Genomic DNA, 27,362 nt, shown 5'->3' with positions numbered 1-27,362 from the left:
ATACCTGGAGCATGGAATAAACAAATGGCGCGGTTTGAGGGTCAGCGGGTACCTAGTGCACGAAGTTCAGCCTCTCTGAGCAGATTAGATGCCTAGCAGTCCAGTTTTAAAAATCATCTATCTTTTCAGGGAGCAATCCTAACTGCCCTTTCTCTCCATCTGCAAAGCCTAGTGGGGCTTTTCAGTAGTGCCACATCTGTACAACAGCCAGGGCAGAAGGCAGAGGTGGCACCCAGAGATCTCTTGGCTACTGTTGGCGGATGCTACTTCTGTCCACTGGTAAAAGGCCAAGAGAGGCCTGCCGGTCAATGCCAGCCTCCCACCCAGCCGTTCACCCCGAAACAAAGAAGGTTGGCTTAGTTTGCTGGTTAATTAATTAATTTCAACGGGGGCAAATGCATGGTTCTATGCTTATGCAGGCACTGCCCCTTTTCGCGACTTTAACCAACATAAAAGCCTCATGACAGTGAATCTCCTCCCTTTTCTCCTCCTTCTCAATACCGGTGTGTGTGTGTGGGGGGGGGGGGAATGGGTCTACGGTCTGTCCTGTTCCTGTCCACCCTTCCCGCCTCTCTCTCTTCCTGCCTGTGGAGCAGGGGCTCTCCAGTGCTGCCAGAGCCCTGGCACTCCTTCTCTGTCTCCTGACTCACCCCTTCAGGCTCCTTGCTTTCCTGACTGCTCGGAGCTGCTTCTGATGGGGGGGGGGGGTTCTCTGTAATCCCTCCCCCTTTCACAAACATAACAAAAGCAGTCATGAACAATAAATAAAACATCAAGAAGTACACATGCAAAGTAAATCATAAGCTCTAAAACAAAGATACATAGTTTGTTTGGAGTACTGTGTTCAGTTCTGGGCACCACAGTTCAAGAAGGATATTGACAAGCTGGAACGTGTCCAGAAGAGGGCAACCAAAATGGTCAAAGGCCTGGAAACAATGCCTTATGAGGAACGGCTTAGGGAGCTGGGTATGTTTAGCCTGGAGAAGAGAAGGTTAAGGGGTGATATGATAGCCATGCTCAAATATATGAAAGGATGTCATATGGAGGAGGGTGAAAGGTTGTTTTCTGCTGCTCCAGAGAAGTGGACACGGAGCAATGGATTCAAACTACAAGAAAGAAGATTCCACCTAAACATTAGGAAGAACTTCCTGACAGTAAGAGCTGTTCGGCAGTGGAATTTGCTGCCAAGGAGTGTGGTGGAGTCTCCTTCTTTGGAGGTCTTTAAGCAGAGGCTTGACAGGCACATGTCAAGAATGCTTTGATGGTGTTTCCTGCTCGGCAGGGGGTTGGACTGGATGGCCCTCGCGGTCTCTTCCAACTCTACGATTCTATGATTCTATGATACAAATAAGTAATTTGTATTACTTATCCCCCCCACCAAACAATACCCCAGGCCAAGCAGCCTCAGCTTCTGCTGCTGGAGTCAATCAGGGACCCACCCAGATGGGCAATGATTGTGCTGCCTGCATGCTGAGTAGAGCCCATGGCTCTTTTAAAATGCTCTTGGGAGACCAGAGCAGCTCCACTTTCTGAGATTTCCAAGGACAAGGCAACTCTGGGCCTATATAAGTCCTAAGGAGCAGATGCACCATCTGGTGGTCACTACCGGATGTGACCACTTCGGTCTGTTTGACTACAGTACAGTGGTCCCTTGGTTCTCAAACTTAATCCGTTCCGGAAGTCCATTCCAAAACCAAAGCGTTTCAAAACCAAGGCGCGCTTTCCCATAGAAAGTAATGGAAAACGGATTAATCTGTTCCAGACTTTTAAAAACAACCCCTAAAATAGCAATTTAACATGAATTTTGCTATCTAACAAGGCCATTGATCCATAAAATGAAAGCAATCATCAATCTACTGTAGTATAAAATAAGACAGTATTGTTGATGATAAAAATTTAAATTATTTTTTTTCTTACCTGCACTGATGTTAGTTGTTGTTTGGATGGGGGGCTTTTATCCATTTCCGCAGTCACACACTCGATCAATCAGGAGCTGAACTGGGTTCCACACAGTCACAAAAATGAATTAACTGAAAAAGCCTCAAAAACAAAACCACAAAATAAATAGCAAAAACAAAAGCGCCAAACTTAATCTGTTCCGGAAGTCCGTTTGACTTCCGAAATGTTCAGAAACCAAGGCGTGGCTTCTGATTGGTGCAGGCACCCCGGAAGCAACAGCCGACAGCTGCATCGGACCTTCGGCATCTGAAAAACGTTCAAAAACCGGAACACTTACTTCTGGGTTTTCGGTGTTTGGGAACCAAGATGTTTAAGAACCAAGGTGTTTGAGAACCAAGGTACCACTGTGCTTACAGGTAGCTCTGGAAATCAGTTGCCCTCCAGATGGTGCTAAGACTCCAGTCCAGCTTCCATCAGCACCAAGCAGCATGGCCAGTGGTCAGGGATGATGGGAGTTGTAGTGAGAAAAACAGCTGGGGACCCAAGTTTGGGAAAGCCTGGACACAGCATCCTGCAGCAGGATTTGTCCCAGGCCAAGGGGTGAGAAGGCTGTGCCCTTGAGTCATAGAATCATAGAATTGGAAGGGACCCCAAGGGTCATCTAGTCCAACCCCCTGCAATGCAGGAATCTTTATGCTTGTGGCAGGCAGAATCTCAACAGGTGGACCATCCCGCCTGCTACGGATAGGCAACCCTGGATCAGGAAAGTAAAAATTATATACAGTTTATCCATCATTGTTGAGATACCCTTGTCCCAAGCAAGTCTGGGACTAGGTTTCTTAATCTGATAACACTCATAGTCTCTCCCTGGACTTTTGCTGTTTCAACCTAGGTGCTACCGGTACTGTACTCATCCTGCATGGCTGCTCTATAGTTTTGTTTTTCATCTTTTGATTTGTGTCTGGAGTAACAGTTGTTCTCTGTTTTAGAAATGTTATAAAATTAAAAATACCCCAAAAAAGAAGAAAAAGTGAACAGTTACATAATCAACCTATAATTACCACCACCACCTTTCTGTGAGATTAACCGTATTAAAGTCTGGATTTCCGTGTTTCTAGGTGGTTGGTGCCCAGATCTTAAGAATTGAGCGTGGGCCTCAGACTCAGATGAGGGAGTCCCAATTCAGGTTCCCTAGTCCTTCCGGCTTGCCTACCTCAAAGGCTTGTTGTGAGGGCACAAATGGGCCTGCGCATGAATGAGAGCTCCTTGGGATAGAAATGCGCAAGCAAGTAAACTGATAAATACATCTGAGTGCAGGAAAGGAGCGAGCGTCGCCGCGGGGTTGGGCTAGATGACCCTGGGCGGCGCCAGGTCCCTTCGCGAACGCGGCCCTGGGGCGAGGGGACTACAGCGCCCACAATGCACCGCGCGCCCCGGCCTAGCCTCCCGGAGGCCCCGAGAGGCGGGCCAAGATGGCGGCGGCGCCTGCTGCTCTGAGGCGGAAGCCCCGGCGGTGAGTCCTGCCCTGGGGGGGGCGGGAGGACAAGAAATATGAAGATTATTGTGTCTGTTATTGTTATTATTGATTAAATCCCCGCCCGCTCCCTGTGAGGTGGCGCGTGGTCTGGGGTCTTTCCCTCCCCCCTCCCCCCAAAATGATACCCCTCCCCCTTTTATTCGCTTTGGAGTTGGGGGGCGCACCCCATGGAGCTCAGTCCAAAGGCAGGCAACACCCTCCCCCCCCCCGGGACACGCTCCTCTGCCTGTGTTCAAACACACCGGGGGTGGACTAGATGTCCTTTGGGATCCCTTCTTATCCCCCCCCCCGCAGCTCCTGTGAGAGGCCCCTTCTCGATGGGGGGGGGGGTTGGGGGCGAGGGGCATGCGCACTTCCTCGTTTTTTAAGGTCGTGTGAGTTTTTCTTAAGGGGGAGGGTTGAGTTTTTGTATCTGAGCCCCCCCTTCCCCCCCCGTTTGCCACCCCATAAAATTAACCTTTATTATACAACAACTTACATATAACTTAAGACAGTACATACAGTTTCTCATTTAACATAACACCCCATTTAACTTCCGATTCACCTCATTGTACTTTTCTACGTTTTGTTAATCTATACACATTTCATTATTATTTTACTTTCCCATTGTTTATCAAGAAGATTTTGCTATACATATACTTTCTCTATGTTTCAAGATTCAGTCTAGGTCTGTCAGGAGATTTACATTATCACAATAATTTTTATTTACATATTTAAACATATTTAGGGAAGCTTTTAATGTTTAATAGATTATTGTATTTTAATATTCTGTTGGAAGCCGCCCAGAGTGGCTGGGGAAACCCAGACAGATGGGCAGGGAATAAATAAATAAATAAATAAATAATAAGGCATTCTTTAAATATTACCCAATCTTTGCTAACTTTCTGATTTGATTTTCCTCTTATTCCCCCAGTCATTTTTGCGAGTTGTAAATACTCTATCATTTTCGCTTGCCGGTTCGTTTTTATGGGGATACTGGCGCCTTTCCAATTCTTTGCTACTAGCCGCTATGGTTGTGTACATGAAAAGGGGTCTGAGATTTTTTAAAAATCCCTTCCTCCTCCCCCCTACCTGCCTCCCCCCCTGCTCCAAGTTGGAGTGGAAACCAGCTTGTCAGTTGAGCCATTGCCTCCCCCCCCAAAAAAATGGGGTTACTGTCTCTTTCCAGGAAGTGTTTCTTGGAGATTTCTAATCAATTTGTGCTGGATGCTTTCTTTGAGATTCTTGCATTGCAGGGGGTTGGGCTGGATGACCCCGCGGGGTCTCTTCCGACTCCACGATTCTGTGATTCTGCCAGCATCTGCTTGCTTTGTTTTGGTTTTAAAAGCTCCCCCGCCACCTGTCAGTTAAAGACTCCCAAGTGAAAACAGAATAAAGAAAGGACCAAATTTAGAGAATACGGTATTAAGGTATAACCAAAAAGCAGGGAAATTATTATGCAACAAACCAGAAGAGGAAGTTGAGGGATGTCATAGGGGGGAGGGGCTTTTTGGGTTTGGGTTTATATCTGAGATGATGTTATTGTGATGAAGATACAAATGTAAAAATCAATAAAAACTTTAATTTTTTTTAAAAAAACTCCCAAGTGGAGAAGTTGGGGCACCCCTGTCCCCCCAGATTCTCCGCAGAGGGAAGTGCAAGGCAAAGCAGGAACGTTCCAACTTCTTGCCCCCCACTTCCTGTTCTCTTGTGGCAACTCAAGAGCCTGGGCTGTTAGAATTGCAGAGTTGGAAGGGAAGGGGCCCCCCGAGGGCCATCTAGCCCAGGCAGCATCCCCAAGCTGCGGCCCTCCAGATGTTTTGGCCTACAACTCCCATGATCCCTAGCTAACAGGACCAGTGGTCAGGGATGATGGGAACTGTAGTCCAAAACATCTGGAGGGCCGAAGTTTGGGGGTGCCTGATCTAGCCCAACCATTGCAGGCAAAACATCCCTGGCAGATGACCATCCAACTGATGCTTAAAAAACACCCCACTGCCTTCCAAAAACACAGGCTTCTGTGTCTACACTGAAGGAGTGTCTTGGTCAGGCACCTCCAAACTTCGGCCTTCCAGATGCTTTGGACTACAATTCCCATCTTCCCCAATCACTGGTCCTGTTAGCTAGGGATCATGGGAGTTGTAGGTCAAAACATCTGGAGGGACGCAGTTTGGGGATGCCTGGTCTTGGTATTGCTAAGGGAACCCGGTGAGCAAAACCCAGCATGGCAGAGCACCCTTGGTTGTAGGCAAAGGCAGTAGGAAAACGGGGCAAAAATCACATCTAGCTTTTCAGGATATTGCCAGAGAGAACAGCTGCCATGAATTACAAGAAAACAAGAAAAGTCATGGTTTTCTCAAGGAACACTAGGGCCCCTATATGGCGCATGGACAACCAGCTAATTGAGCAGCTCAAAGTTTTCAAATATCCTGGCCTTATTTTCCAGTCTATGGGGTCATGGGGAGCACACCAGAAATGTCCAAAATTCTGACCCGCTTTTTCCACACAAAAGGTGGTAAACATATACCACCAGTCCTGGAAGTGTTCCAAGCTGAACCCCTGGCACAGTTATTATATGGGGCTCAGATTTGGACAGGCACTCGCCTTGGATCTTGATTCAAAACCCTAAAATCTATTTTAAATAATTGACTTTTTATTTCTATTCTTTGTATATCGTATTGTTGTTTTATTGCTATGGCTGATGGCTGACGCAAATAAAGATTCATTCAATCCCACCTCGCCCAGTCTCCCACTCCCGCTCTTCCTTGAGATTTGCCAGCCTCACAAGAAGCTGCTCTGGTCCTTCGTGACTTTGGCTAGCTCAGCCAGCCTCGAGCTCTTGCATATCCGTGTATGAGATGGCGCCCATTTCACAGATGACGCAGTAACTTCTGTGCTCTGCCTTGAATTGATTCAGACCTTGTCTTTAGGCACTAGTGAGTGAGTGGAGGGGCAGAGGGCTTCTTCCTCCACCCTCTTCACCCCAAATGGAAGCCTAAAGGGGTGCCTTCAAACAGAAGCCCCAACCTCTACACTCAGAGTAGGGCTGCTAGAGGGGAGGCTGGGCTCTCCATCCCTCCTCTGGGATTTCTGTTTTTTCATTTCATTTTATAATGTTTCTCTTCTTTGGTGATCACTTGTAGCCGAGTAAGATTGTCTTTCATAAACACGGTTTTAACAGTGAGTCCAGTTCTGGATCCACACGTCCTTCCACAGTGGGGACATTGGTTTCCGGGTGGGAGTTGGTCACAGTGTGGATTTGCCAAGCGTGCCTTCCTCTTAGCGTCTTTCTCCCTTGCGTCCTGAGTTCGAGTGCCTTCAAAGCCCGTGACACCTTTGGTAAAGGCTGTTCTCCAATTGGAGCACTCGCAGGCCAGTGTTTCCCAGTTGTCAGTGTTTATACTACATTTTTTAAACAGAGAGAACAATTGTAACTGCAGACAAAAATTAAAAGAAGAAAAGCAAAACTCTACAATAGGCATGTAGAATGAGTACAATTCTTCTTCATTTCATTTCTATACGGCTTTATATTTTATAGAAAAAAATCTCAAAGTGGTTTACAGCCCATTAAAACATCAAATCAAACAATCCAGAATAAAGCAAATTCAGGCTTCAAGGAAAACATTGCAGATCCTTCTCTTAAGTGACATTTTGCTTTCCCCTTATTTATTTACCTGCTTCATTTATATAGTTGCCTCAGCAGAAGTACTCTGGGAAGCCAGTGTTAAAATAATGAAGTCCAATTAAAGACTATCAAAGTTATCAGATTATGAATATTTGCGGACATATTGACAAGGCTGCTGAATGGCTGAGTAAAAGCCCATGATCCTTTTACCTCTCTTTAGCTACTTGGATGGTTGGTGAGAGACAACTGAGAGGTAACTAAATACAGTATCTTTATTCAGCCTTATGGAACAATTTCCTATTGTTGCTTCACTATAGAACTCTTCTCAGCCAAGACGGTTCCTTTCGGTCCCAAGGAACAGGCATTTATTACCTATAACCCACAATACACACTCAGGTTGTTTTTTTTTAAAGTACATCTGCCAGTATCGATGTATCCTGGTGGAGTTTAACAGAGCATGATGTTGCTCAGGGTTTTTCTCTGGAGACTGTGCTGCAATTGAAGTGACCCCAAGGGACTCCTCACCTCCTCACCAGGCAAGTGCCGTCGCTGCGTATTTGTAGAAGCCTGCCAAAGTGTACAAATAGGTTTTCTGCATTAAGTTATCAGTGGATATACTTTCCTAAAACATTTGAGGGTAGGTACTTCCAGTCTTTAGCTGACCAAAATGGCATTTTATCTCATTTCAAGGCTGTGGACTTGGTGAACGGTTGCCCAGATCCCTAGAAATGTGATCTTCATTCCTAGAACCATTTGAGATGTTTTGCCCTGAGCACAGGTAGCTCTTTGGAGTTTAAAATAGTTCTAAATTGTCGTGATTTCCCCCCACCTTCTAAACAGTGCCCTGGGAAACGCCCTGGGGCTTGTTGGCACTGTAATCACAGCAGAGGCAAATAACAGTTCTGCCGTGTTGCGAATGAGGCTGGATCGAGGGCTGTGCCCTTGACTGCATAATTCTGTGCCGTCCTTCCTCTTGTGAGGAACGTCACACTAAGATGCTGTGTGTCCTGCCAAGGTGGGTCTCTCTCTCTCTCTCTCTCTCTCTCTCTCTCTCTCTCTCTCTCTCTCTCTCTCTCTCAGTGACAAGGCGTGAAGGGACAGGGGCTGCTTTGTTCTCCGTGGGGTGCTTGTCAGGACTTTGGCACAGCTTTGGGTGAAAGTGCGGGTACTTCGTAGCATTGGGTGGTGGTGATTCTAGGATTTTGTGAGATAAAATGACAGCATGGAGTGGCAGTTTCTCTGATGGTGTAGTGGGAAGGTCATAGCGCGATGCGGTTTTTGGCTCTAGAAAAAAAATTGTGCAGGAAGGCAGGAAGGATTTTTAAAAAATCTGCCTTAAACAGTTCTAGGAAAATATTGTTGGGAATTTCTAGCTGGGCATTTCAGAACTTCTTCCACAAAGAAAAGGACATGTGCTCATGAGAATAAACCAGTCTCCTTTTTTTTTTTGAGCATAGTATTGGAAAGCTCTGTTACTGAAAAGGATGCAATGATCCAAACTCAGCTTTGATGAAGAAACATTAAAGTAAGGCATTCCCCTCCCCAAGACTATATTATTATTACAAGCTGCCATTAATTTTCACTTTTACAGCCCACACAATGAATCTTTTAAAGATTGCCGTTCTTTTTCTCCCTTTTCTCTTTTCACATGATGTCTGGAAAAGAAAATGTATTTTGAGGATTTTTTTTCCGGAACAGGTGGCATTGGTGCACTGTTTAAATCGGGGCATTTAAACAAAAACATATATTTTTTTAATTCAGTGGAGGTTGTGATTAAAAGTCAGATAAGGCAAAAAGAAAACCATAATTGGATGGAAAGCCAGTTAAAAGCATGGCTGATATATAGGTTAAGTCACACAGACTGCTCTGTATACTACATATGAGGTGATGATGCATATGGCTTCGCCTTTCCTAAAATAATATAGTTTTGTTTTGTAGCAAGTAGAGTGGAAAGTGTAGTTTTCCAGTCAGCTGTCTGTCTGGGTAGATAGCAGATTGCACCTCTGTAATAATGAATATGTAGAGGTCTTTAGACAATTTAAAACCACAGTCTTCCCCCCCCCCCCCGCTTGCTGTTAAGACAGTTTTGTAAGCCTGTTATGTAACGTTACAGTAGCACTGGGGTGAATCCTGACCCCCAGAGTCCCAACTCCAACTGTCCATTAGCCTGTGCAATTTAGATCCTGTCTCTGAGTGAAGATGGGGAACTGGCGACACGCTTTCCTGGGTACCATATGAGGCATCCGTATGTTAAGGGACATGAACTGTTGGCTTCCCTTCTGACTGTTTCATTCAGTTAGTTCTTTTCTGTCACTCCGCAGTGAAAAATAAATGTATGTTGGGATCACCAGAGCAGCAGAATCCTCACAGTTGCATCAGATTCCAACCTTTTGGTTCCAAAACTGTATTTAGCCACTCTGTAAGAAACATTTACAGGCTAAAGGAGAGCAGATGTAGCTTGAATGCAGATTTGGTTTAAATCAGGCATCCCCAAACTTCGGCCCTCCAGCTGTTTTGGACTACAATTCCCATCTCCCCCAACCACTGGTCCTGTTAGCTAGGGATCATGGGAGTTGTAGGCCAAAGCATCTGGAGGGCCGCAGTTTGGGGGTGCCTGGTTTAAATGCTCCAGAACATGCGTACCTGACGAGGGAGTCTGCTGCATCGCACCCATGTGGTGGGAAACATGAGCCCCAGCATTGAGCACTGGGCTGGATTTCAGATCATCAGAACAACTGCTTGTCGTAACACTCTCGTACAAGGTGCCCTATGGCCTAGAATGCTGCTGAGCCATAAAATCCCTTATCTACTTCAGTCCATCTGAGTATCAGTTCTAGGATTCTCAAACAGAAGCTCCCAGAAATTAACAGCTCAAGTTATTAGCTATTGCGTGGATATTAAAATCTTCTGCTTCCTGCCCACGTGGTTGCATGTCCTTCTCACACATGTTCATTTTGTTTTGCCTGCAAAATGGATCTTTGAAAGGCCAGCAGTAGATGAAGCACCACTGAATACTCCCCATCTGGTTTCTTTATGTCTCAGCCTAACTGACTTAGCAGGGCTGTTGTGAGGATAAAATTATATAATCGAGTGTACACTGCCCTGTCAAATCCTTGGAAAAAGAGGACATGCATTTGATAATGTTATTTTGCTTCTAGTAATAGAACTTGTTGTACGGCAGGTTTTGTTTCATGCACCTTAGCGTGTCCTCTGTCCTTCACATTCTGCTCCATTCCCGCAATACTGTACTCCATCCCACTTATTTTTGTGCAAGGCAAGATGTGGCCTGAGAGATACCCAGCTGCATTTCCCCTTGTTTTTAACCTCTGTCGTTGTTGTTGTTTAGTCGTTTAGTCGTGTCCGACTCTTCGTGACCCCATGGACCATAGCACGCCAGGCACTCCTGTCTTGCACTGCCTCCCGCAGTTTGGTCAAACTCATGTTCGTAGCTTCGAGAACACTGTCCAAACATCTCGTCCTCTGTCGTCCCCTTCTCCTAGCGCCCTCCATCTTTCCCAACATCAGGGTCTTTTCCAAGGATTCTTCTCTTCTCATGAGGTGGCCAAAGTATTGGAGCCTCAGCTTCAGGATCTGTCCTTCCAGGGAGCACTCAGGGCTGATTTCCTTCAGAATGGATAGGTTTGATCTTCTTGCAGTCCATGGGACTCTCAAGAGTCTCCTCCAGCACCATAATTCAAAAGCATCAATTCTTCGGCGATCAGCCTTCTTTATGGTCCAGCTCTCACTTCCATACATCACTACTGGGAAAACCATAGCTTTAACTATACGGACCTTTGTAGGCAAGGTGATGTCTCTGCTTTTTAAGATGCTGTCTAGGTTTGTCATTGCTTTTCTCCCAAGAAGCAGGCGTCTTTTAATTTCGTGACTGCTGTCACCATCTGCAGTGATCAAGGAGCCCAAGAAAGTAAAATCTCTCACTGCCTCCATTTCTTCCCCTTCTATTTGCCAGGAGGTGATGGGACCAGTGGCCATGATCTTGGTTTTTTTGATGTTGAGCTTCAGACCATATTTTGCACTCTCCTCTTTCACCCTCATTAAAAGGTTCTTTAATTCCTCCTCACTTTCTGCCATCAAGGTTGTGTCATCTGCATATCTGAGGTTGTTGATATTTCAACAACCTCCGTCAGAGCAGCAATATTTTAAAGAAATGTTTTAACTCTGCCTTTATGTTTGGGGGAATCAGCAACAACACATGGTCGAGCTAGCTAGCTCATTTTACGTATGTTCATGGCTTTTTTTTGGACATTCATTAAGATTGAATTTTGATTATGGTATGGCCGATCACGAAATCAGAGGCATTAATTAAAGCCACGCTGCTCATAGACAGACATCAGAAGTGTACCCATAAAAGCCTGGCGATCCAGGGAAGCTGTTACAAAATTGACACCACCCACAGGCATAGTTTCGCTTCCTCTGTTGTGTTCCTTTGCTTCTGTACACATGCCCTGTTCCCACAGTTGCGCAAAGAGCCAATTATCTTTTCGGTTTTGCCTCAAAGGGTAAAAAAGCTACGAACATACGTAAAATGAGCTAGCTAGCTTGACCATGTGCTGTTGCCGGTTGCCCCAAACATAAAGGCAGAGTTTAAAAAATTCTTTAAAATATTGCTGCTCTGACAGAGGTTAAAAACAATGGAATATGCAGATGGGTATCTCTCGGTCTGTCCATCCCCTGCCTTCTTGAGCTCTGTACAAGATCACATTAAGAAAGGAATGTCACAGGGGATGCATGTTGATTGTGAGGGATGCAGAAAACATAGTTCCTGTATAGAAAACTAAGGCATAATTCACCTCGGAGTTCTGCGCCAACTCCCCTGTGGCTATCAGGAGCTTCAGAAAAGCTGTGGTTGTGCACTTGCTCAGCTCTTTTCCATTTCATTGGGGCTCGGTCAGAAAAGGGAAGCATCCACTTGAAGTGCATCCTATTTCTCTACTTGAAAGCTTCCCCAAGGCAAGATTTAGAAATGTTTGCACCACTGAACTCTGGCGTGTATGCAGTTGCTCTAGAAGACCCTAAGCTAAAATGTATTAATAACCAAATTTAATAGCGTTAAGCTTACTAAATTAGAATCATAGAGTTGGAAGAGACCACAAGGGCCATCCAGTCCAACCCCCTGCCAAGCAGGAAACACTATCAAAGCATTCTTGACATATGGCTGTCAAGCCTCTGCTTAAAGACCTCCAAAGAAGGAGACTCCGTCACACTCCTGGGCAGCAAATTCCACTGTCGAACCTTTCACCCTCTTCTATATGACATCCTTTTATATATTTGAACATGGCTATCATACCACCCCTTAACCTTCTCTTCTCCAGGCTAAACATACCCAGCTCCCTAAGCCGTTCCTCATAAGGCATCGTTTCCAGGCCTTTGACCATTTTGGTTGCCCCCCTCTGGACACGTTCCAGCTTGTCAGTATCCTTCTTGAACTGTGGTGCCCAGAACTGGACACAGTTCTCCAGGTGAGGTCTGACCAGAAGAGAATACAGTGGTACTACTACTTCCCTTGATCTAGACGCTATACTCCTATTGATGCAGCGCAGAATTATTTGGCCTTATATCTAGGAGTTGGACGGTGGTACCCTAAACATGGGCAGTTTCTCTTTTCTGATAGAGTGGAGCCTGTTTAAGACTTCTGCCGCCTACCCTGTGATCTTAGGCATGTTTACTTGGGGGAGAGAATGCTATTAAATCCAGTGGGAGTTGTTCTCATGTAATTGTGTATCGGACTCCGCCTGTCGAAAGGTCTGGAGGCACATGGCACACCTTCGTTCAGAAGCTAAGCAGGTTTGGCCCTGCGAACAGCCTGGGTGGAAAGACAGCCTGGCAGCCCAAGGGGAGCTGCTCTGAGCTCCTCCAAGACAGAAAGGGCCATCAATGTAAGATCTAAATATTAACTCCTGGATGATCGGAGAGGACCTCTTCTCCAGGTTCCCTATCACCTGGGGGCAGTGGTTAGTTGTCAGGGGAAAGGGCCTTTTTAGCAGTGACACCCCAATTTTGAAATGCTCTCCCAATAGAGGATTTCTCCAGTGCCTACTCTGATGTCTTTCTGGAGCTGGGCGAAGACTTTTATATTTCCCCAGGCTTTTGGCTCTTGCTGATCTGTTTTGTTCTGGCCTTCATTTTATATCTTCATGCTGCTTTGAAAGATCTGCCTTGTTTCCGAATGGGAATTCTGACTGATGGGCAGGGTATAAATTTTCATAAATAAAACAAATTTATTTCCTGGGAAATAAATCTCGCCAAGTCCAGTGGGACGACGTTTGCCTTGGACCACAACCTTTCTGCTCCTGCAATTGATGGGAAAGAAGAGAGAGCTATGAAGGGCAACAGTACTCCATCTGGCTCAACCCCTTTTCTGGCTAAGGAGATGTTTTGTCTGGGGCGGGTGGGTGTTCTTTCACCTTCTCAGACTCATCTCTGTATCCATAATTGGATTGGGGGGATATGGGTTCAAGTCCCAGCTCCACTGTGGATCTGTTGCGCAGCCTCGGACAAGTTCCTCTCGGCTTTGGTTGATAAATTAAGATAGATATGTAATTTGTAGTACGGTAATTCCAAACACTGAAGGTTGGCAAGAAGAAAACTGCCTTTAAAAGTATGCATTCAGTGCAGCAGGACGGAGCCAGGCAAGGAATGGAGCAGGGCAGCTCAGAAGTGCTTGCTGTGGTTTCCCCTGCTTCCTTTTCTTCATCTTTAAAGCAAGACTGGCTTATCCATTAAGTGGTGGACCACTTGACATTGGCAAAAGTCCCCAGGCCAGGCAGTACAGCTGCACTGTTTGCTCTGTTAGGTTTTTTTTTCAGGCAGTGGAGTGGTTATTGTCAGTGGCAATGCCATGTGAGGCTTGTGAACAGGGCCGGATTTAGGTTTGACGAGGCCCTAAGCTACTGAAGGTAATGGGGCCCTTTTTATGTCCAGCTGTCCTTTGTCAACAACAAATTGTCACTGGTTTTTGTGTTGAATATATGCTATGTGGTCATTTATGGACCTCATAGGTATCTCAAGCCATTTGCACATAACAAAATATGTATTTTATCAAAGTAATTGTGGAACTGAAATACAATTAAGTATATTGTATGGATTCAAACTTCAAGAAAGAAGATTCCACCTGAACATTAGGAAGAACTTCCTGACAGTAAGAGCTGTTCGGCAGTGGAATTTGCTACCAAGGAGTGTGGTGGAGTCTCCTTCTTTGGAGGTCTTTAAGCATAGGCTTGACAGGCATATGTCAAGAATGCTTTGATGGTGTTTCCTGCTTGGCAGGGGGTTGGACTGGATGGCCCTTGTGGTCTCTTCCAACTCTATGATTCTATGATTCTATATTAATACAGTAGTGATTTTTTTGGGGGGGCAAGAGAGTGGGGCCCTAAGCTATAGCTTGTTTAGCTTATACGTAAATCCGGCATTGCTTGTGAACAAGACTAGGGGCTGGATGGGTTGTCTCTGGGGGCTGACCGCTTAGCTCCATGCGCTGTCGTCAATGGAATCTTACTCCCTCTCCACTGTTTAGCGGGAGTTAGTTGTAAGCCTGTTAAGAGCATCAGCTGCACCAAGTCAGTGGCTCTGACGTGACGACTTTCTTTTTTCTCTTGCAGTTTATCACATGGTGGAAAATAGAAGCCGAGCTTCACATCCACAATGCCTGGCAGTAAGTATGGCAACCTGTTGAAAATGTAAGGCGCTTGCACTGAGAATTTGAGATTCGGTCCTTAGGAGGAAATCTCTTCTGAAAAAGAAAAGCAGAAACAAAATGTGGCAGGTGTGATGCATCTTTGAACGTGGAGCTCTGGCTTCAGACGTTGTAACAGACGTGCTCATTGCTATCCAGAAATCTATTAACTGCCTGGATTTTAACTGCTGTTGTGAATACTCCTAGCAGTTAGAGGGCTTGAGTCTTAAGCTGCTCTGCAAATGTAGCAGTCAAAGTGGAGCTCCCTCCAGTGCAGAGCTAAAACTGCTATTTAAATACTTAGTGGAAAATAAAATGGACACTTATCGGTAAAATCTGGCTAACTTTTTTTTAATAAAGACATTCATCATAGAAAGGTCAAGAAATATATATTCCCACAATTGAAACGAAAGCTTGATGAAGAAAATAACTGGTGTGCAGTTAGTACTGAGGTTCACAATCATGCAGTCTTTAGATGTGGCTGCTATAATTAAAACATGCACAGAAATGGGAAATCCATTGTAGTGATTACTGGCCAAGATGGGCAAGTAGCTCAGCTATTTGTATTCTTGTGCATCTTTATTTTTTGTATGCCTGGATATATCTCCCTTTTAAAAAAAATCAGTCTTTATCCCTGTTTAAAGTTTTTTTTAAAAAAAAAAATCTAAGTTATTCAAAAGCTCTGGTCTAGGGAGAAAAAAAGGTTACCTCTCTTTAAAAGACAGACCGTTCATTTTCAAGTGTGACGCCCTTTTTAAAAACACCTTGTTCAGTGACTTAGAAACATCAATACTTTTCTATTCAGATATTTCTAAGATGCTTTGTGTGAGAGAAGCCTTGATCCTTCTTGCAGAACTAGTGAAATACAATGGCCTTTGATTTCAATATTTCTCATACTTTTGTGTGTGCACATGAGTACCGCAGCCTTTCCTTCTGTAGCTGGCGTTGTGTCTTGGCTGCCCTTGACAATGGATTAGAGAGAGAGAGAGAGAGAGAGAGAGATCCTCTTAAAGTACCATACGCTTTTCAAGTGTGAACAATGTATTCCTTTTATTGAGTGCAGCAGTTGATCAGCGTCACTCAGGCTAGGAAGAGAAGGAGCTCTTTCAACATAACAAACAGCGACATGACATTGACTACACAGCAGATGCAACGTTACGGAAGAAATGTTCTGTACTTCTGGAGCGTTGGCGGGCTGCTAAAGTGAATGTCAAGCTTAGGGCTAATAGCATTTGGAGGTTGCTTGCATGGAAGTGGTGAGCTCTTTCGCTTTCTCTAAAACTGTATCAGAAATGATCTTCAAACAGATTTAGTTATTTATTTGCTGTTTATGTTTATACTCTTGCCTTCCTCCAAATGGAGCCAGGGAGGCCAACAACAATTCAAACCATTCAAAACCATATTCTCACATGTATGTATGTGTGTGTGTATAAAAATTATAATTAAGCAATTCAAACACTGAAGACAGCATCAAGACCTCTCTTGATACACTGTACAGTTAGGCACCAAATGCTAGCAAAATTAAATGTGGTTTTAGGCGATGTCACCAATATGGGAGAGAATCTGATCACAGCTTCGTTCCATAAGAAGCGGGGCCTTAACTGAGAAGGCCCTGCTCAGCACCACCTCCTGGTTAACCTTGGCCATTGGTGACACTATGAGCAGAGCCTTCCCAGCAGATCTCAAAACCTAGGCTGGGGGACAGTAAGGGAGAACCTCCTTGAATTGGTTATGGTGGCCAATAGGCAAACAGTGCAGAGTTCAGTCTATCAGCATTTTGCACTTATTGCAGCCTCTGGACCATCTTCAAGGGCAGCCCCATGTGTAGTACATTGCAGTAGTCCATTTTTAAAAACGTGTAGGATGAGCATTCAGTCTAGGTCTCTTGGTTCAGGAGTATTGAAAGCCTGTGAATGCAACAAAGCAGTACATTACTGGTCTCGACTACAATAGGTTGTAGTAATAATCATGATGGAACCAGAGGAGGAGAAAGGTTATATGGCCCCAACTCATAATTCTTGGTGGGTGTCTGAGGCCCCGCAGTTCAAAAACACCCCCAAATGCCAGTATATTTTAATCATGTTTTTTTTAACTGGCTGCGCTATTCTGCAAGGTTACTCAGTTGTTACAACTTTTCATAGAGTCATTGTTTTGGAAGAGAGGGGGGTGTCTAGTCCAGGATAAACTACAGTCATACCTTGACATCCGAATGCTTCGACTTCCGAAGGTTTCGACTTCCGAAGTCGACAACCCCCGGAAGTCTTTTCTCGCGCACGGCACATGCGCAGAAGTGAGAAATTGTGCTTCATGCATGTGCCGAAGCGGCGCTTTCAGAACTGAAAACCTCGACTTATGAAGACGGCCGCGGAACGGATCGTCTTCGTAAGTCGAGGTACCACTGTATAGCATCCCTGACCCATGGCTGCCTAGCTTCTGCTTAAATACTGCCAGCAAAGAAGGGGAATTGGGCTAGATCAGGCATCCCCAAACTTCAGCCCTCCAGATGTTTTGGACTACAATTCCCACCATCCCTGACCACTGGGCCTGTTAGCTAGGGATCATGGGAGTTGTAGGCCAAAACATCTGGAGGGCCGCTGTTTAGGGATGCCTGGGCTAGATGGCCCTTGGGTCCATTCCAACTCTACAGTTCTAAGAGTCTATAAGAGCCTCACACTGCCCCAGATGGTCCATTCTTCTTCTGCAATATAGGTCTTGGCATTTAAAAGTCTCTCCTAATGTTCAGCTTCCCCATGGTTTTTATTCATTGGTTCTAGGCTTGTCCTCTCGAGCAACAGAGAGCAAGTCTGTTCCCTTCAGATACCTGAAGGTTGCTATCATGCCATCCCTTAATCTTAACGTTCCTCAAGAGAGCAATCTCAGGTACCTGAAAGGTTATTGTACAGAAGCTGCAGCAGCAGCAGCAGGAACAGGCTGCTATCTAGTCCGGTGTGCTATTTGATGCCTGTCCTCCTAGCCGCATTAAACACCCAGCCCTCTGCACCAATGTGGGTGGCTGGGTTACAGTGTGTACCCGTCTGAATGACATTTATTGCTGCACAGAACCGTATTAGCTTTATTTCTGCAAATGTTAATGCAGTGGTTTTTTTATGGGTAGTATTTTGAGAGAGTTTATTTCCTTTCTCCTTTTACCCTACACTTATTCAGCTGTAACTAATAGACTTATCTTCTTCTTAGGACAATGTCCTTCCAAAGGACAATGGAGAAATGTCCTTTCTCCATTTGTGTGTCTCATTACAAGGTGGCTAGGCTAAGTTACATGCATGTCAGGTGCACTGACCCCGGCCGTGTGGGGCCAGGCGCGCTCTTTCATTTCCAGAGCTTGGCGTTGCTGGTGCAATTGGATACGTTGGGTTCTCATGTACAGGGTCCCTTGGCGCTTCGGTCACGTGCAGGGCTAGCTAGATAAGTGTGTGCTGCCTGTACCTGAATTTGACATTGCCGAGCCTGGGCAGGAGAGAGCCGGGAAGGTGTAGAGGGGGCAGCTAAAGAAAGGTGGGACTGCAGAACTGCCAGGAGGGAACAGGATGAAGACGTACGTGGCAGTTCCTGTGGCTGAGCAAGATAAGTCCTATGACTACAATCCTGAATGGGAACCAGGCCCATGCGTGTGCCTTGGTGGGTGAATTCTTCAGAGCGCCTTCTCTTCCCCCTCCCTCCCTTGCCCCTGTTTTGTTATTTTGCTGAGAAGGAGCATTGCTTTCTCTTGAAAGTTTGAAAAAACATCTGTATATTCAAACCGTCCTCTTTCTCTTCTTAATATCTTCAATGCATGCAGTTCAGTATTTGAGCAAACCCACTGGGTTATTTCTTAGTTGAAAGGGGGGCGGCAGTGTGAAGAGAGATGTTAACATGACCCTCTTGTTCAAACATGGAGTAAACTGTGCTGTTGATTTTACTGCAGATATAATTCTAAGCTGCTTTTTGCTTGTTTCCCTACATATGTCTCCCCAGATACATATTCTCCAGGTATATAAGTCTGTTCTTACTGTGTGGACCAGTTGCTGGCATGTACCATAACTGTATACACTTAACATTGGCGTTGCTGCCTCCTTGCATGGTAGCATAGCGGTTTTCTTGGTTTGATCGAGTGTAACTGCTCTGTGTGCTGAAATCTTGGGGATTTGACCAGTTGGAAGCTAATGCTGCTTGCCCCATATTAGACAGAAGGAAGGAATTTGCAAAGGAGGAGAGGGAAGGCAACTACATACAGGAAATGACAAGTGTGCACTTTAAAATTAACATTTCTGAATTCTTGAGTGAGATGTTCTAGATCAGGGATGGGGAACCTCAGGCCAGAGGTGGCCCTCCTAACCTTTCTGCCTGGCCCTTGGAATGCTCCCCAGTGCTTTTGCTGGGCTGGTTTGTGTCCTTGAACTCCCAGAATACCTCTCTTGCCAGGATGGAGAGGGGTGGGGTGAGGGAGCGTAGTAGAAACTTGCCTGCAGAATGGAAGTGAAGCTTACCTGCACTGCTGTGCCCGCTTTCGTCTCCAGCCCCGCCCATCAAAGGCACGTGGCCCCCAAAAGGTTGCCTAAAACGGAATGTGGCCCACAGGTGGAAAATGGGTTCCCCACCCTCGTGCTAGACTACGTCTCTAGTTTGATCCGGCTCATACCCCACTCTTTCCCATTTCCGAAAGCAATATTCAACATAGTTTACATAGTCTGCTAGTGTGCAGGAACCGAGCTCTATAACTTAGGGGCTGCCACAGAGAAGGCCCTGGCCTGCCTCCCTGCCAAATCAAACAGGTCCCGAGCTTCTTGGTGGATTTTGCAAGCTGAACCTCTGCAGTGCAGCTTATTCTCAAGAAACTCTGCCTTGGGTTGCAGTCGAACTTATCCTAATGAGCTGGGATTTTGCTTTATAGCAAGGACAACCAGCAGAGTGTCCATGTTCTTGGACTACAGCGCCTATCATCTCTAACCACTGACGGTGTTGGCTGGGGATGATGGGAGCTGTAGTCCATCACCATCAGGAAGGCATCCCCATTGGGTCCCTCTGCTAGATGCTGATGCTGCCGGGCAATGTAGCTGCTATGTTTTTGGACTCTCTTTGGGAATGTGGCTGTGGCCGCTTCCACGATGAGTTCCTGCACTTCAGAATTTACCACTGTGCCATTGGTGATCAGTTTGAAGAACCCAGAAGTTAGATATTACAGTGCTGCTACCTTGGGACCAAGAGCGTATCTTTGGCTGTTTTCATGTACAGTAAGTCCACCCATATATTCAAGATCCTCCACAATCAGTTGAAGGGATCACAGACTAGAGTTTGGCTCTATCTCCAGGCTTTGAATGTAGCTTGCCAGGGAAAGACCCCTTTACAGATGAGTCCTGAGCAGGCTTTTTACGCAGATGAATTCCAACTTGGGAGAAAGGAGGGATATAGATATATTAGCATAATAATGATGTAAGACCCATAGAGCAGAGCAGAGCAGAGCTTAGTCCCAGGCAGCTGCAGCCTTAAGTTCAATTCAGCTGTTTTTACTTTGTGCAGATCTTTCCCTTGCATGCTCCATATATATATATATATATATATATATATATATATATATATATGGGGGAAATGAATATCTTGCATTTTTTTCTGCTAGTGAATTGGATACACTTTCTACCCATCTTTCCAAACTGAGTGTGGTTTTGGGAGCATGTGAAACCACTCCTTTGATTTCAAAGGATGTCCCCAAATTTTGTGTAGGCTTCAGATCTCCTTGCTGTGCTTTGATTTTGTGTTTTTGTCTTGTGCTTTTATGCTGTGAACCGCCCTGAGATCTACAGAGGAAGGGCAGAACGCAAATTTAATAAAAATAAATAAGTAATATAAAAATTTTCTGTGCACAAGCTACTGTAATAACTTCTGTATGTGCATGCTGCTTTTTTTTACGGCAGAGACTAGATTGTAACACGTACATAATTATATGTGGGCTTAAAAGTCACCACATCTATAAGCATCTTAAAGTCCATTGTCTGCCAAGGTGTATCTTGTGATCTAAAACTGGCTTAAAGCTGCACAGCTCCCCCCCCCCCCAATGTTCATGAGGCATAGGCAAACTCGCCCCCCCCCCAGATGTTTTGGGACTACAACTCCCATATTCCCTAGCTAACAGGACCAGTGGTCAGGGATGATGGGAATTGTAATCTCAAAACATCTGGAGGGCCGAGTTTGCCTATGCCTGGTCTAGGATGACTCTGGAGAGGAGCCAGTTTTCACTGCTGCCCTTCATTCAGCTTGTGCTTCCAGTTGCTGCTGTCCCCACTATTAAAACCATTGTTAAAATTCCTGAACCCACCACATCTGTGGGGACACTTTCTCACAAAAGTGTGCATGTACCTGAACCTGTGAATTGTGGATGTGGGTGTCATTGCGAGTGGAGATTCCATTTTGAAAAAAAGGGGCCCCATCTCCACAGAGTTTGGTTCTCATTGCAATTGTGGTTTTTTCCCCAGGAGTCTGCTGCTGCTGTTCTGCCTTGCGCCCCCGTTACAAACGCCTGGTAGATAACATATTCCCCGAAGATCCAAAAGTAAGTGAGCCCTTGCAGTCTGTGTTTTAATTTGGGGTGGGGGGAGGGGTTGTATGGAGTTTTGAGGTTTTTGTGTCCAGGCATTATTTTATTTTTATTTTTGGCTTTTGTTTAAAGATGTTATCTTGGTAAGGTTGGCCAGCTGGCCACTTCAGCATTGTGAAATCACCCAGGTTGTGATGATGCGAAGTCGACTGCTCAGTAAGATGGCACTAGTTGTGGGCCTGGATACAGCCGCACACGTTGTATGAGTTTCACACAATATACCGGTAGTTTAAAATGTATGCTTTGCTTGGACTAGCCTCATAAGTCTCATAAAATGAACTGCAGTAAATACCAGCTTGTACAATGCAAACCATTTGAATTTAAAGTTGTTCCCTTGAACTCTCACCTGCGCAGGATGGCCTGGTCAAAGCAGATATGGAGAAGCTGACCTTCTATGCCGTCTCTGCTCCTGAGAAGCTTGACCGGATCGGTGCCTATTTAGCAGAGAGGCTCAGCAGAGATGTTGTCCGACACCGCTGTGGGTAAGACTTCTGCTGACACCCACTTCAAATCTTGCTTCTCATTTCCCCCCTGCCAGTACTGGCCTCCTTTCCTGTGGCAAATGAGAATCACCCCAAGCAAGGAGGCTGTGTGATGTTTGTAAATGGGAAGAGGGTGGCTCCCCCCGCCCCCGCTCTTGAGCTTTCAGTTTGCCACAGAATATCAATACAGTGGTACCTCAGTTTACGAACACCTCGGTTTACGAATTTTCGGTTTACGAACACTCCTAACCCGGAAGTTAGTAAACCAAGGTGCCCAAGGCCTACTGAGCGTCCGATGCCTTCGGGGAGGCCGGGCCTTCGCTCCGATGGCTCCTGGAGGCCCGGAGCGAAAGCCCGGCCTCCCCGAAGGCATCAGAGCGAAGGCCAAACCTCCCCAAAGACACCGGGGCGTCCGATACCTTCGGGGAGGCCGGGGAGCGCTTCCGCGACTGGGTTGCAGACATGGAAGCGCTCCCTGGCCTCCGCGAAGGCATCGGAGCTGGGACTTCGTTCCGATGCCTCCCAGAGGCCGGGGAGCGCTTCCGCGACTGGGTTGCAGCCACGGAAGCGCTCCGTTAATTTGCTGCTTTAGGTTTTTTTTTCATTGTCTAGAACGGATTAATCCACTTTCCATTACTTTCAATTGAAAAGTTTGCTTCGGTTTATGAACGCTTCGGTTTATGAACAGACTTCCGGAACCAATTGTGTTCATAAACCGAGGTACCACTGTAGCAGATAATATCTGTGCAGGCCAGCTAGTAGAAAGGTTTGTGGGCTTTCCTAGCAAGCCTGTGCTCACCTTTTTGCATGCAGGTATGTCTTCATTGCCATGGAAGCCCTAGACCAGCTGCTCATGGCTTGCCATTCTCAAAGCATCAAGCCGTTTGTGGAGAGCTTCCTTCACATGGTGGCCAAGCTACTGGAGTCCGGAGAACCGAGGCTGCAAGTCCTGGGAACCAACTCGGTGAGTGAACACTCCTTGGGTGCCCCACTTGGTTCTGCCACGGTCTGGAGTCAGTTTAGTTGCCCTGGCATGGCCTTTGGGGAGCTGCGCAGAAGATATGGCTAGGAAGAGCCAGAGGGGAATGCAATTACTTCCAAACCCCTGGTTGTGTGACCAAGCTTGCAAGGCTGCGTACCTTCTTCCCTGGTTATGATTCTGACTAGCCAAATGTCGTCCCTGAGCCTCCCCCGCCCCTGACTGCATACCATGAAATGGATCATGTCCCTCTTAAAATTGAAGTGGGTGATTACTGGAGACAGAGCCTTTTCTGTGGTGGCTCCTCACTTTTGGGAGATCTCCCCTTCGAGGCCCCCCTCTGTCATTTAGGCACCAGGCAAAAACATTTCTGTTTCCTCAAACTTTTAAAGAACTGCTAACGTAAGCATCCTTTAATTTAGGGGTGGATTGATTTCACCCTCAGTTTTAATCTGGCTATTTAGTTTTGTTAGGGCATCCTAAGCAAGTTTGCAGGTGACACCAAATTGGGAGGGGTGGCTAATACCCCAGAGGACAGGATCACACTTCAAAATGACCTTAACAGATTAGAGAACTGGGCCAAAGCAAACAAGATGAATTTTAACAAGGAGTAATGTAAACCCTTGGGCAAAAAAAATGAAAGGCACAAATACAGGATGGGAGACACCTGGCTTGAGAGCAGTACATGTGAAAAGGATCTAGGAGTCTTGGTAGACCACAAACTTGACATGAGTCAGCAGTGTGATGCAGCAGCTAAAAAAGCCAATGCAGTTCTGGGCTGCATCAATAGGAGTATAGCATCTAGATCTAGGGAAGTAATAGTACCACTGTATTCTGCTCTGGTCAGACCTCACCTGGAGTACTGTGTCCAGTTCTGGGCAGCACTGTTCAAGAAGGATACTGACAAGCTGGAATGTGTCCAGAGGAGGGCAACCAAAATGGTCAAAGGCCTGAAAACGATGCCTTATGAGGAACGGCTTAGGGAGCTGGGTATGTTTAGCCTGGAGAAGAGAGGGTTAATGTTATGTTATGATAGCCATGTTCAAATATATAAAAGGATGTCATATAGAGGAGGGAGAAAGGTTGTTTTCTGCTGCTCCAGAGAAGCGGACACGGAGCAATGGATTCAAACTTCAAGAAAGAAGATTCCACCTAATCATTAGGAAGAACTTCCTGACAGTAAGAGCTGTTCGGCAGTGGAATTTGCTGCCAAGGAGTGTGGTGGAGTCTCCTTCTTTGGAGGTCTTTAAGCAGAGGCTTGACAGGCATATGCCAAGAATGCTTTGATGGTGTTTCCTGCTTGGCAGGGGGTTGGACTGTGGTCTCTTCCAACTGTATGATTCTATGAAGGGGGAATAAGAAACATCCCAAACATCAGGTGGATTACGGCAGGCCCTGATCAATGACTCCCTCGGAGACACAGGTTAGGAAGAAAGAAACCCTTCCCTCTGGCCATGGTTCTTGTGGATGGTGTGAGTTGGCTGCTGGGAAAGCCTGCAGGAGGTGTAGGTTTCCCTTTGACTGGCCTGGCACCTAGAGGACTGAGAAGACCCTTTTCCTCCTGCCCATCTGATGCTCCATTAATATTCTTTGCTTGCTTGTCTTTGAGACTTTTCTGTGCCACCTGACAGGGCTAGAAATGCACTCTTTATATTTCTCCAGCAGATCTGTTCAAGCCTTTAAATAGAAGCTTAGCTTGCCCTTTATCTTCCGAGTGAAAGATATTCTGTTCCCTCGTCATCACCGCTGCATTAGTGATGAGCCCTGAGTGCCTTCTGCTTTTGCACTCTCGACTGTTCTGCCTCTGATACCGTTTCACAGTAACAGAATCCAGTCTCCAAAGTGTTAGGAGTGTATTGCAGCAAGCCTAGGAGTAGCTGAAACGGAGTCAAGAAAGTTTTGAGAGTCAGGCCTGGTCCGAGGATAGGGACACCCGACAGCTAAGTAAACAGGACCGATGTGAGGATAAGGGTCTTGTGAGCCCAGGTTGGTTCAGCTCGAGTGCTGTATCAGGGATGCTGCAGGTCTGCCTTGGGTTACTTTTATGCATTTAAAATATTTGCATCCTCTCTTTCGATTTCAACAAAATGTACAAGGAGCTTCCCAAACAACACAAAACCTCATTTAAAACCCAATAAAACCAACATACCAAATCAATAACACAGCAGAATAGAGCCCAAAACAGCAAAGGTGCTACAAACAAACCAGTAACATTTCAAGGCAGCTTTTCAAAAAATGACCACACTACTTATTAAAAGCCTGGGCGCACAGAAGTGATTTGCTTCTACAATGTGTCCAGGGGACGTATCTGAAGAGGCTACTTCATAGATAGAGGTGCAACCACAGGAATTGCCCCATTGCTAAGTGCCTGAGCTCCAGAGGTGAGGCAATTAGAGAAGGGTCCCCAAAATAGATAGGAACTACTGGGTAACATCCCAACATTTGCCCTAGCATACTGGATTCAGCAGCAACAGCAGGCTATCAAATTATTAACCTGGTGGTTTTTTGGAAAATCAAGCTTGTTCAGCACACTCCCTGTTGCATACTATTTACCAGGTCCTGGAGCATTTCTAGAGAGTTGTCCTGATGTGGTAAAAATACCAGGTCTCGCCACATTGGAAGAAAGGTTTGCCAGGGGGGAAAGACCTGGGGTTTTTTAAAGACAAGCGGCTGCTTTGCTCTGTGGGATTGAGATCTGTGCCTTTTGCTGCCGGTGCCCTGAAGATTTGGGGTGTATGAAGAGAGGATTGCCCTCCTGGGAAGCTTTGCACCCGACCTCTTTCCCCACCAAAGAAAGGGGATGATGATGATGATGATGTAAGGGATGTTGTTGTTCAGTCATTTAGTCGTGTCCGACTCTTCGTGACCCCATGGACCATAGCACGCCAGGCACTCCTGTCTTGCACTGCCTCCCACAGTTTGGTCAAACTCATGTTCGTAGCTTCAAGAACACTGTCCAACCATCAGAAATGCTTAGAAAAAAAGATGGATGAATAACAGACATGATTTTGCTGTGTTTCCACCCACTGCATGCAATAAACTATGAATGGTGCTACTTTCTGGATAATTTCAACTGTGGCTGGGGGATTGCAGCATTTTGGGGCTGGGTGATGCCAACTTTCTGATTGCTTTGAAGCTGTTGAATCCTCTCCGTTTCTCCTTCCTCTTCTGCAGTTTGTCAAATTTGCAAACATTGAGGAGGACACGCCTTCCTATCACCGCCGCTATGACTTCTTTGTGTCTCGCTTCAGTGGCATGTGTCACTCCTGCCACAATGACCCGGAAATACGGGACGAGTAAGTAACAATGTGCGACGAAGGGATGGGAGCACTTTCCGGTATCTGCTCTCTAAATTTCCAGGCTACTGAGAATCTCTGCGATGGCAAAGCCCAGCATCTTCCCTCCATTCATGCTCTGCCAAGCACCGTCAGTGGAGTTTAATTCATATGCCCTTTTCAGAGAGTATCGAGTCTTTCTGCTGAGGCTTGCCGGGGAAGCCTCTGCCAAACCAAAATGCTCTTGTAGCTTAAACCAAGTATCCAGGAGTCCATGAAGCTCAATACCCAAATGATAGTCATCTGAGATGGGCTGTTACCCTAGGGGTGGGGGCAAACATAAGTAAATAATAACCTGAGCCACTTTGCTCTGGAAAATGTATTCATCATGTTTTTAATCTCTCTGAGCATTGAATTGTTAGAGGGAACATTCTGCCAGTTGGAAGCTAAAGAGGATGTGGAGAGTGCTGGTGGACTGGTTTTTTGGGGTTTTTTTTTGTAAGAACAAATGCTGTTTGATTGTTTAAATGTATATTCATAAATCAGCACTTTAAAGAAACACAGAAGGTGGCTGGGGCACTAGAAGCATGGCAGGAAGGATGAAACTGGCATAGAAAATGGCTTTCCTTGCCAGGGGCAGGTATGTCCATCATTCGTTGAATGAGGTTAGGGTGAAACAGGGCAAAAGAAAAGAAAAAGTCATGCTGGCTCCTGTTTTTATATGCTTGAACCTGGACCTTTATGTCCTCCTCATGTGTCTTCATCAAGTATATATGCCTGCATAGAGGTACTTGCTCCTGGGTCTCAGTAATCAGATTGGCTACCCCTGCTGCCTTTGGGCTTAGCCTCTGGGCTTTCCATCTTCCATAGAACTGTAGAGTTGGAAGGGACGCCCAAGGGTCCCCTACTCAAACCCCCTGCAATTCAGGGATCACAGCTAACATGCAGGGATCCTGCAGCTTTCCCTTCTATGAAAATGCCATTGTTTATTGTGCCAGGATCCGAATTGCTGGGATCAGGGGCATCCAGGGGGTGGTTCGCAAAACCGTAAACGATGAGCTCCGAGCCACCATATGGGAGCCCCAGCATATGGACAAGATTGTTCCCTCGCTGCTTTATAACATGCAGAAGATTGAAGATGTCGACAGGTATGCCCGTCTCTCGGGGGGGGGGGGCTGGGCCCTTTGCTGGCCCTGAGGAGGAGGGGGTGGGTTGGGTGTGGACAGGAGGTGCTGTGGCTGCGTCTTCTGTCATGGCAGTGGAGCACAATGTCAAAGCCTGGCAAACCTATCCAAGTGTGTGTGCCT

The 27,362-nt window shown here is 46.0% G+C and overlaps 1 protein-coding gene across 1 annotated transcript in view; it reads left to right on the top strand.

The window, feature by feature from the left end:
• The first annotated feature begins 3,340 nt into the window (after positions 1 to 3,340).
• Positions 3,341 to 27,362, top strand: part of LOC118089962 (protein EFR3 homolog A) — a 52,446-nt gene continuing 28,424 nt past the window's right edge. Inside the window, exons 1-7 of the mRNA XM_060277540.1 lie at positions 3,341 to 3,412; positions 14,660 to 14,712; positions 21,198 to 21,274; positions 21,674 to 21,801; positions 22,615 to 22,765; positions 25,955 to 26,076; positions 27,054 to 27,203. Coding sequence (XP_060133523.1) covers positions 14,703 to 14,712; positions 21,198 to 21,274; positions 21,674 to 21,801; positions 22,615 to 22,765; positions 25,955 to 26,076; positions 27,054 to 27,203 — 638 coding nt within the window. The 5' untranslated portion in view covers positions 3,341 to 3,412; positions 14,660 to 14,702. The remainder of the gene's footprint in view (positions 3,413 to 14,659; positions 14,713 to 21,197; positions 21,275 to 21,673; positions 21,802 to 22,614; positions 22,766 to 25,954; positions 26,077 to 27,053; positions 27,204 to 27,362) is intronic.

The sequence above is a fragment of the Zootoca vivipara genome, chromosome 8 (genome assembly GCF_963506605.1).
Source record: "Zootoca vivipara chromosome 8, rZooViv1.1, whole genome shotgun sequence".
NCBI classification, from domain to species: domain Eukaryota; kingdom Metazoa; phylum Chordata; class Lepidosauria; order Squamata; family Lacertidae; genus Zootoca; species Zootoca vivipara.
Note: the sequence above shows the minus strand (reverse complement) of the source record. Positions and strands in the feature narration are given on the sequence as shown.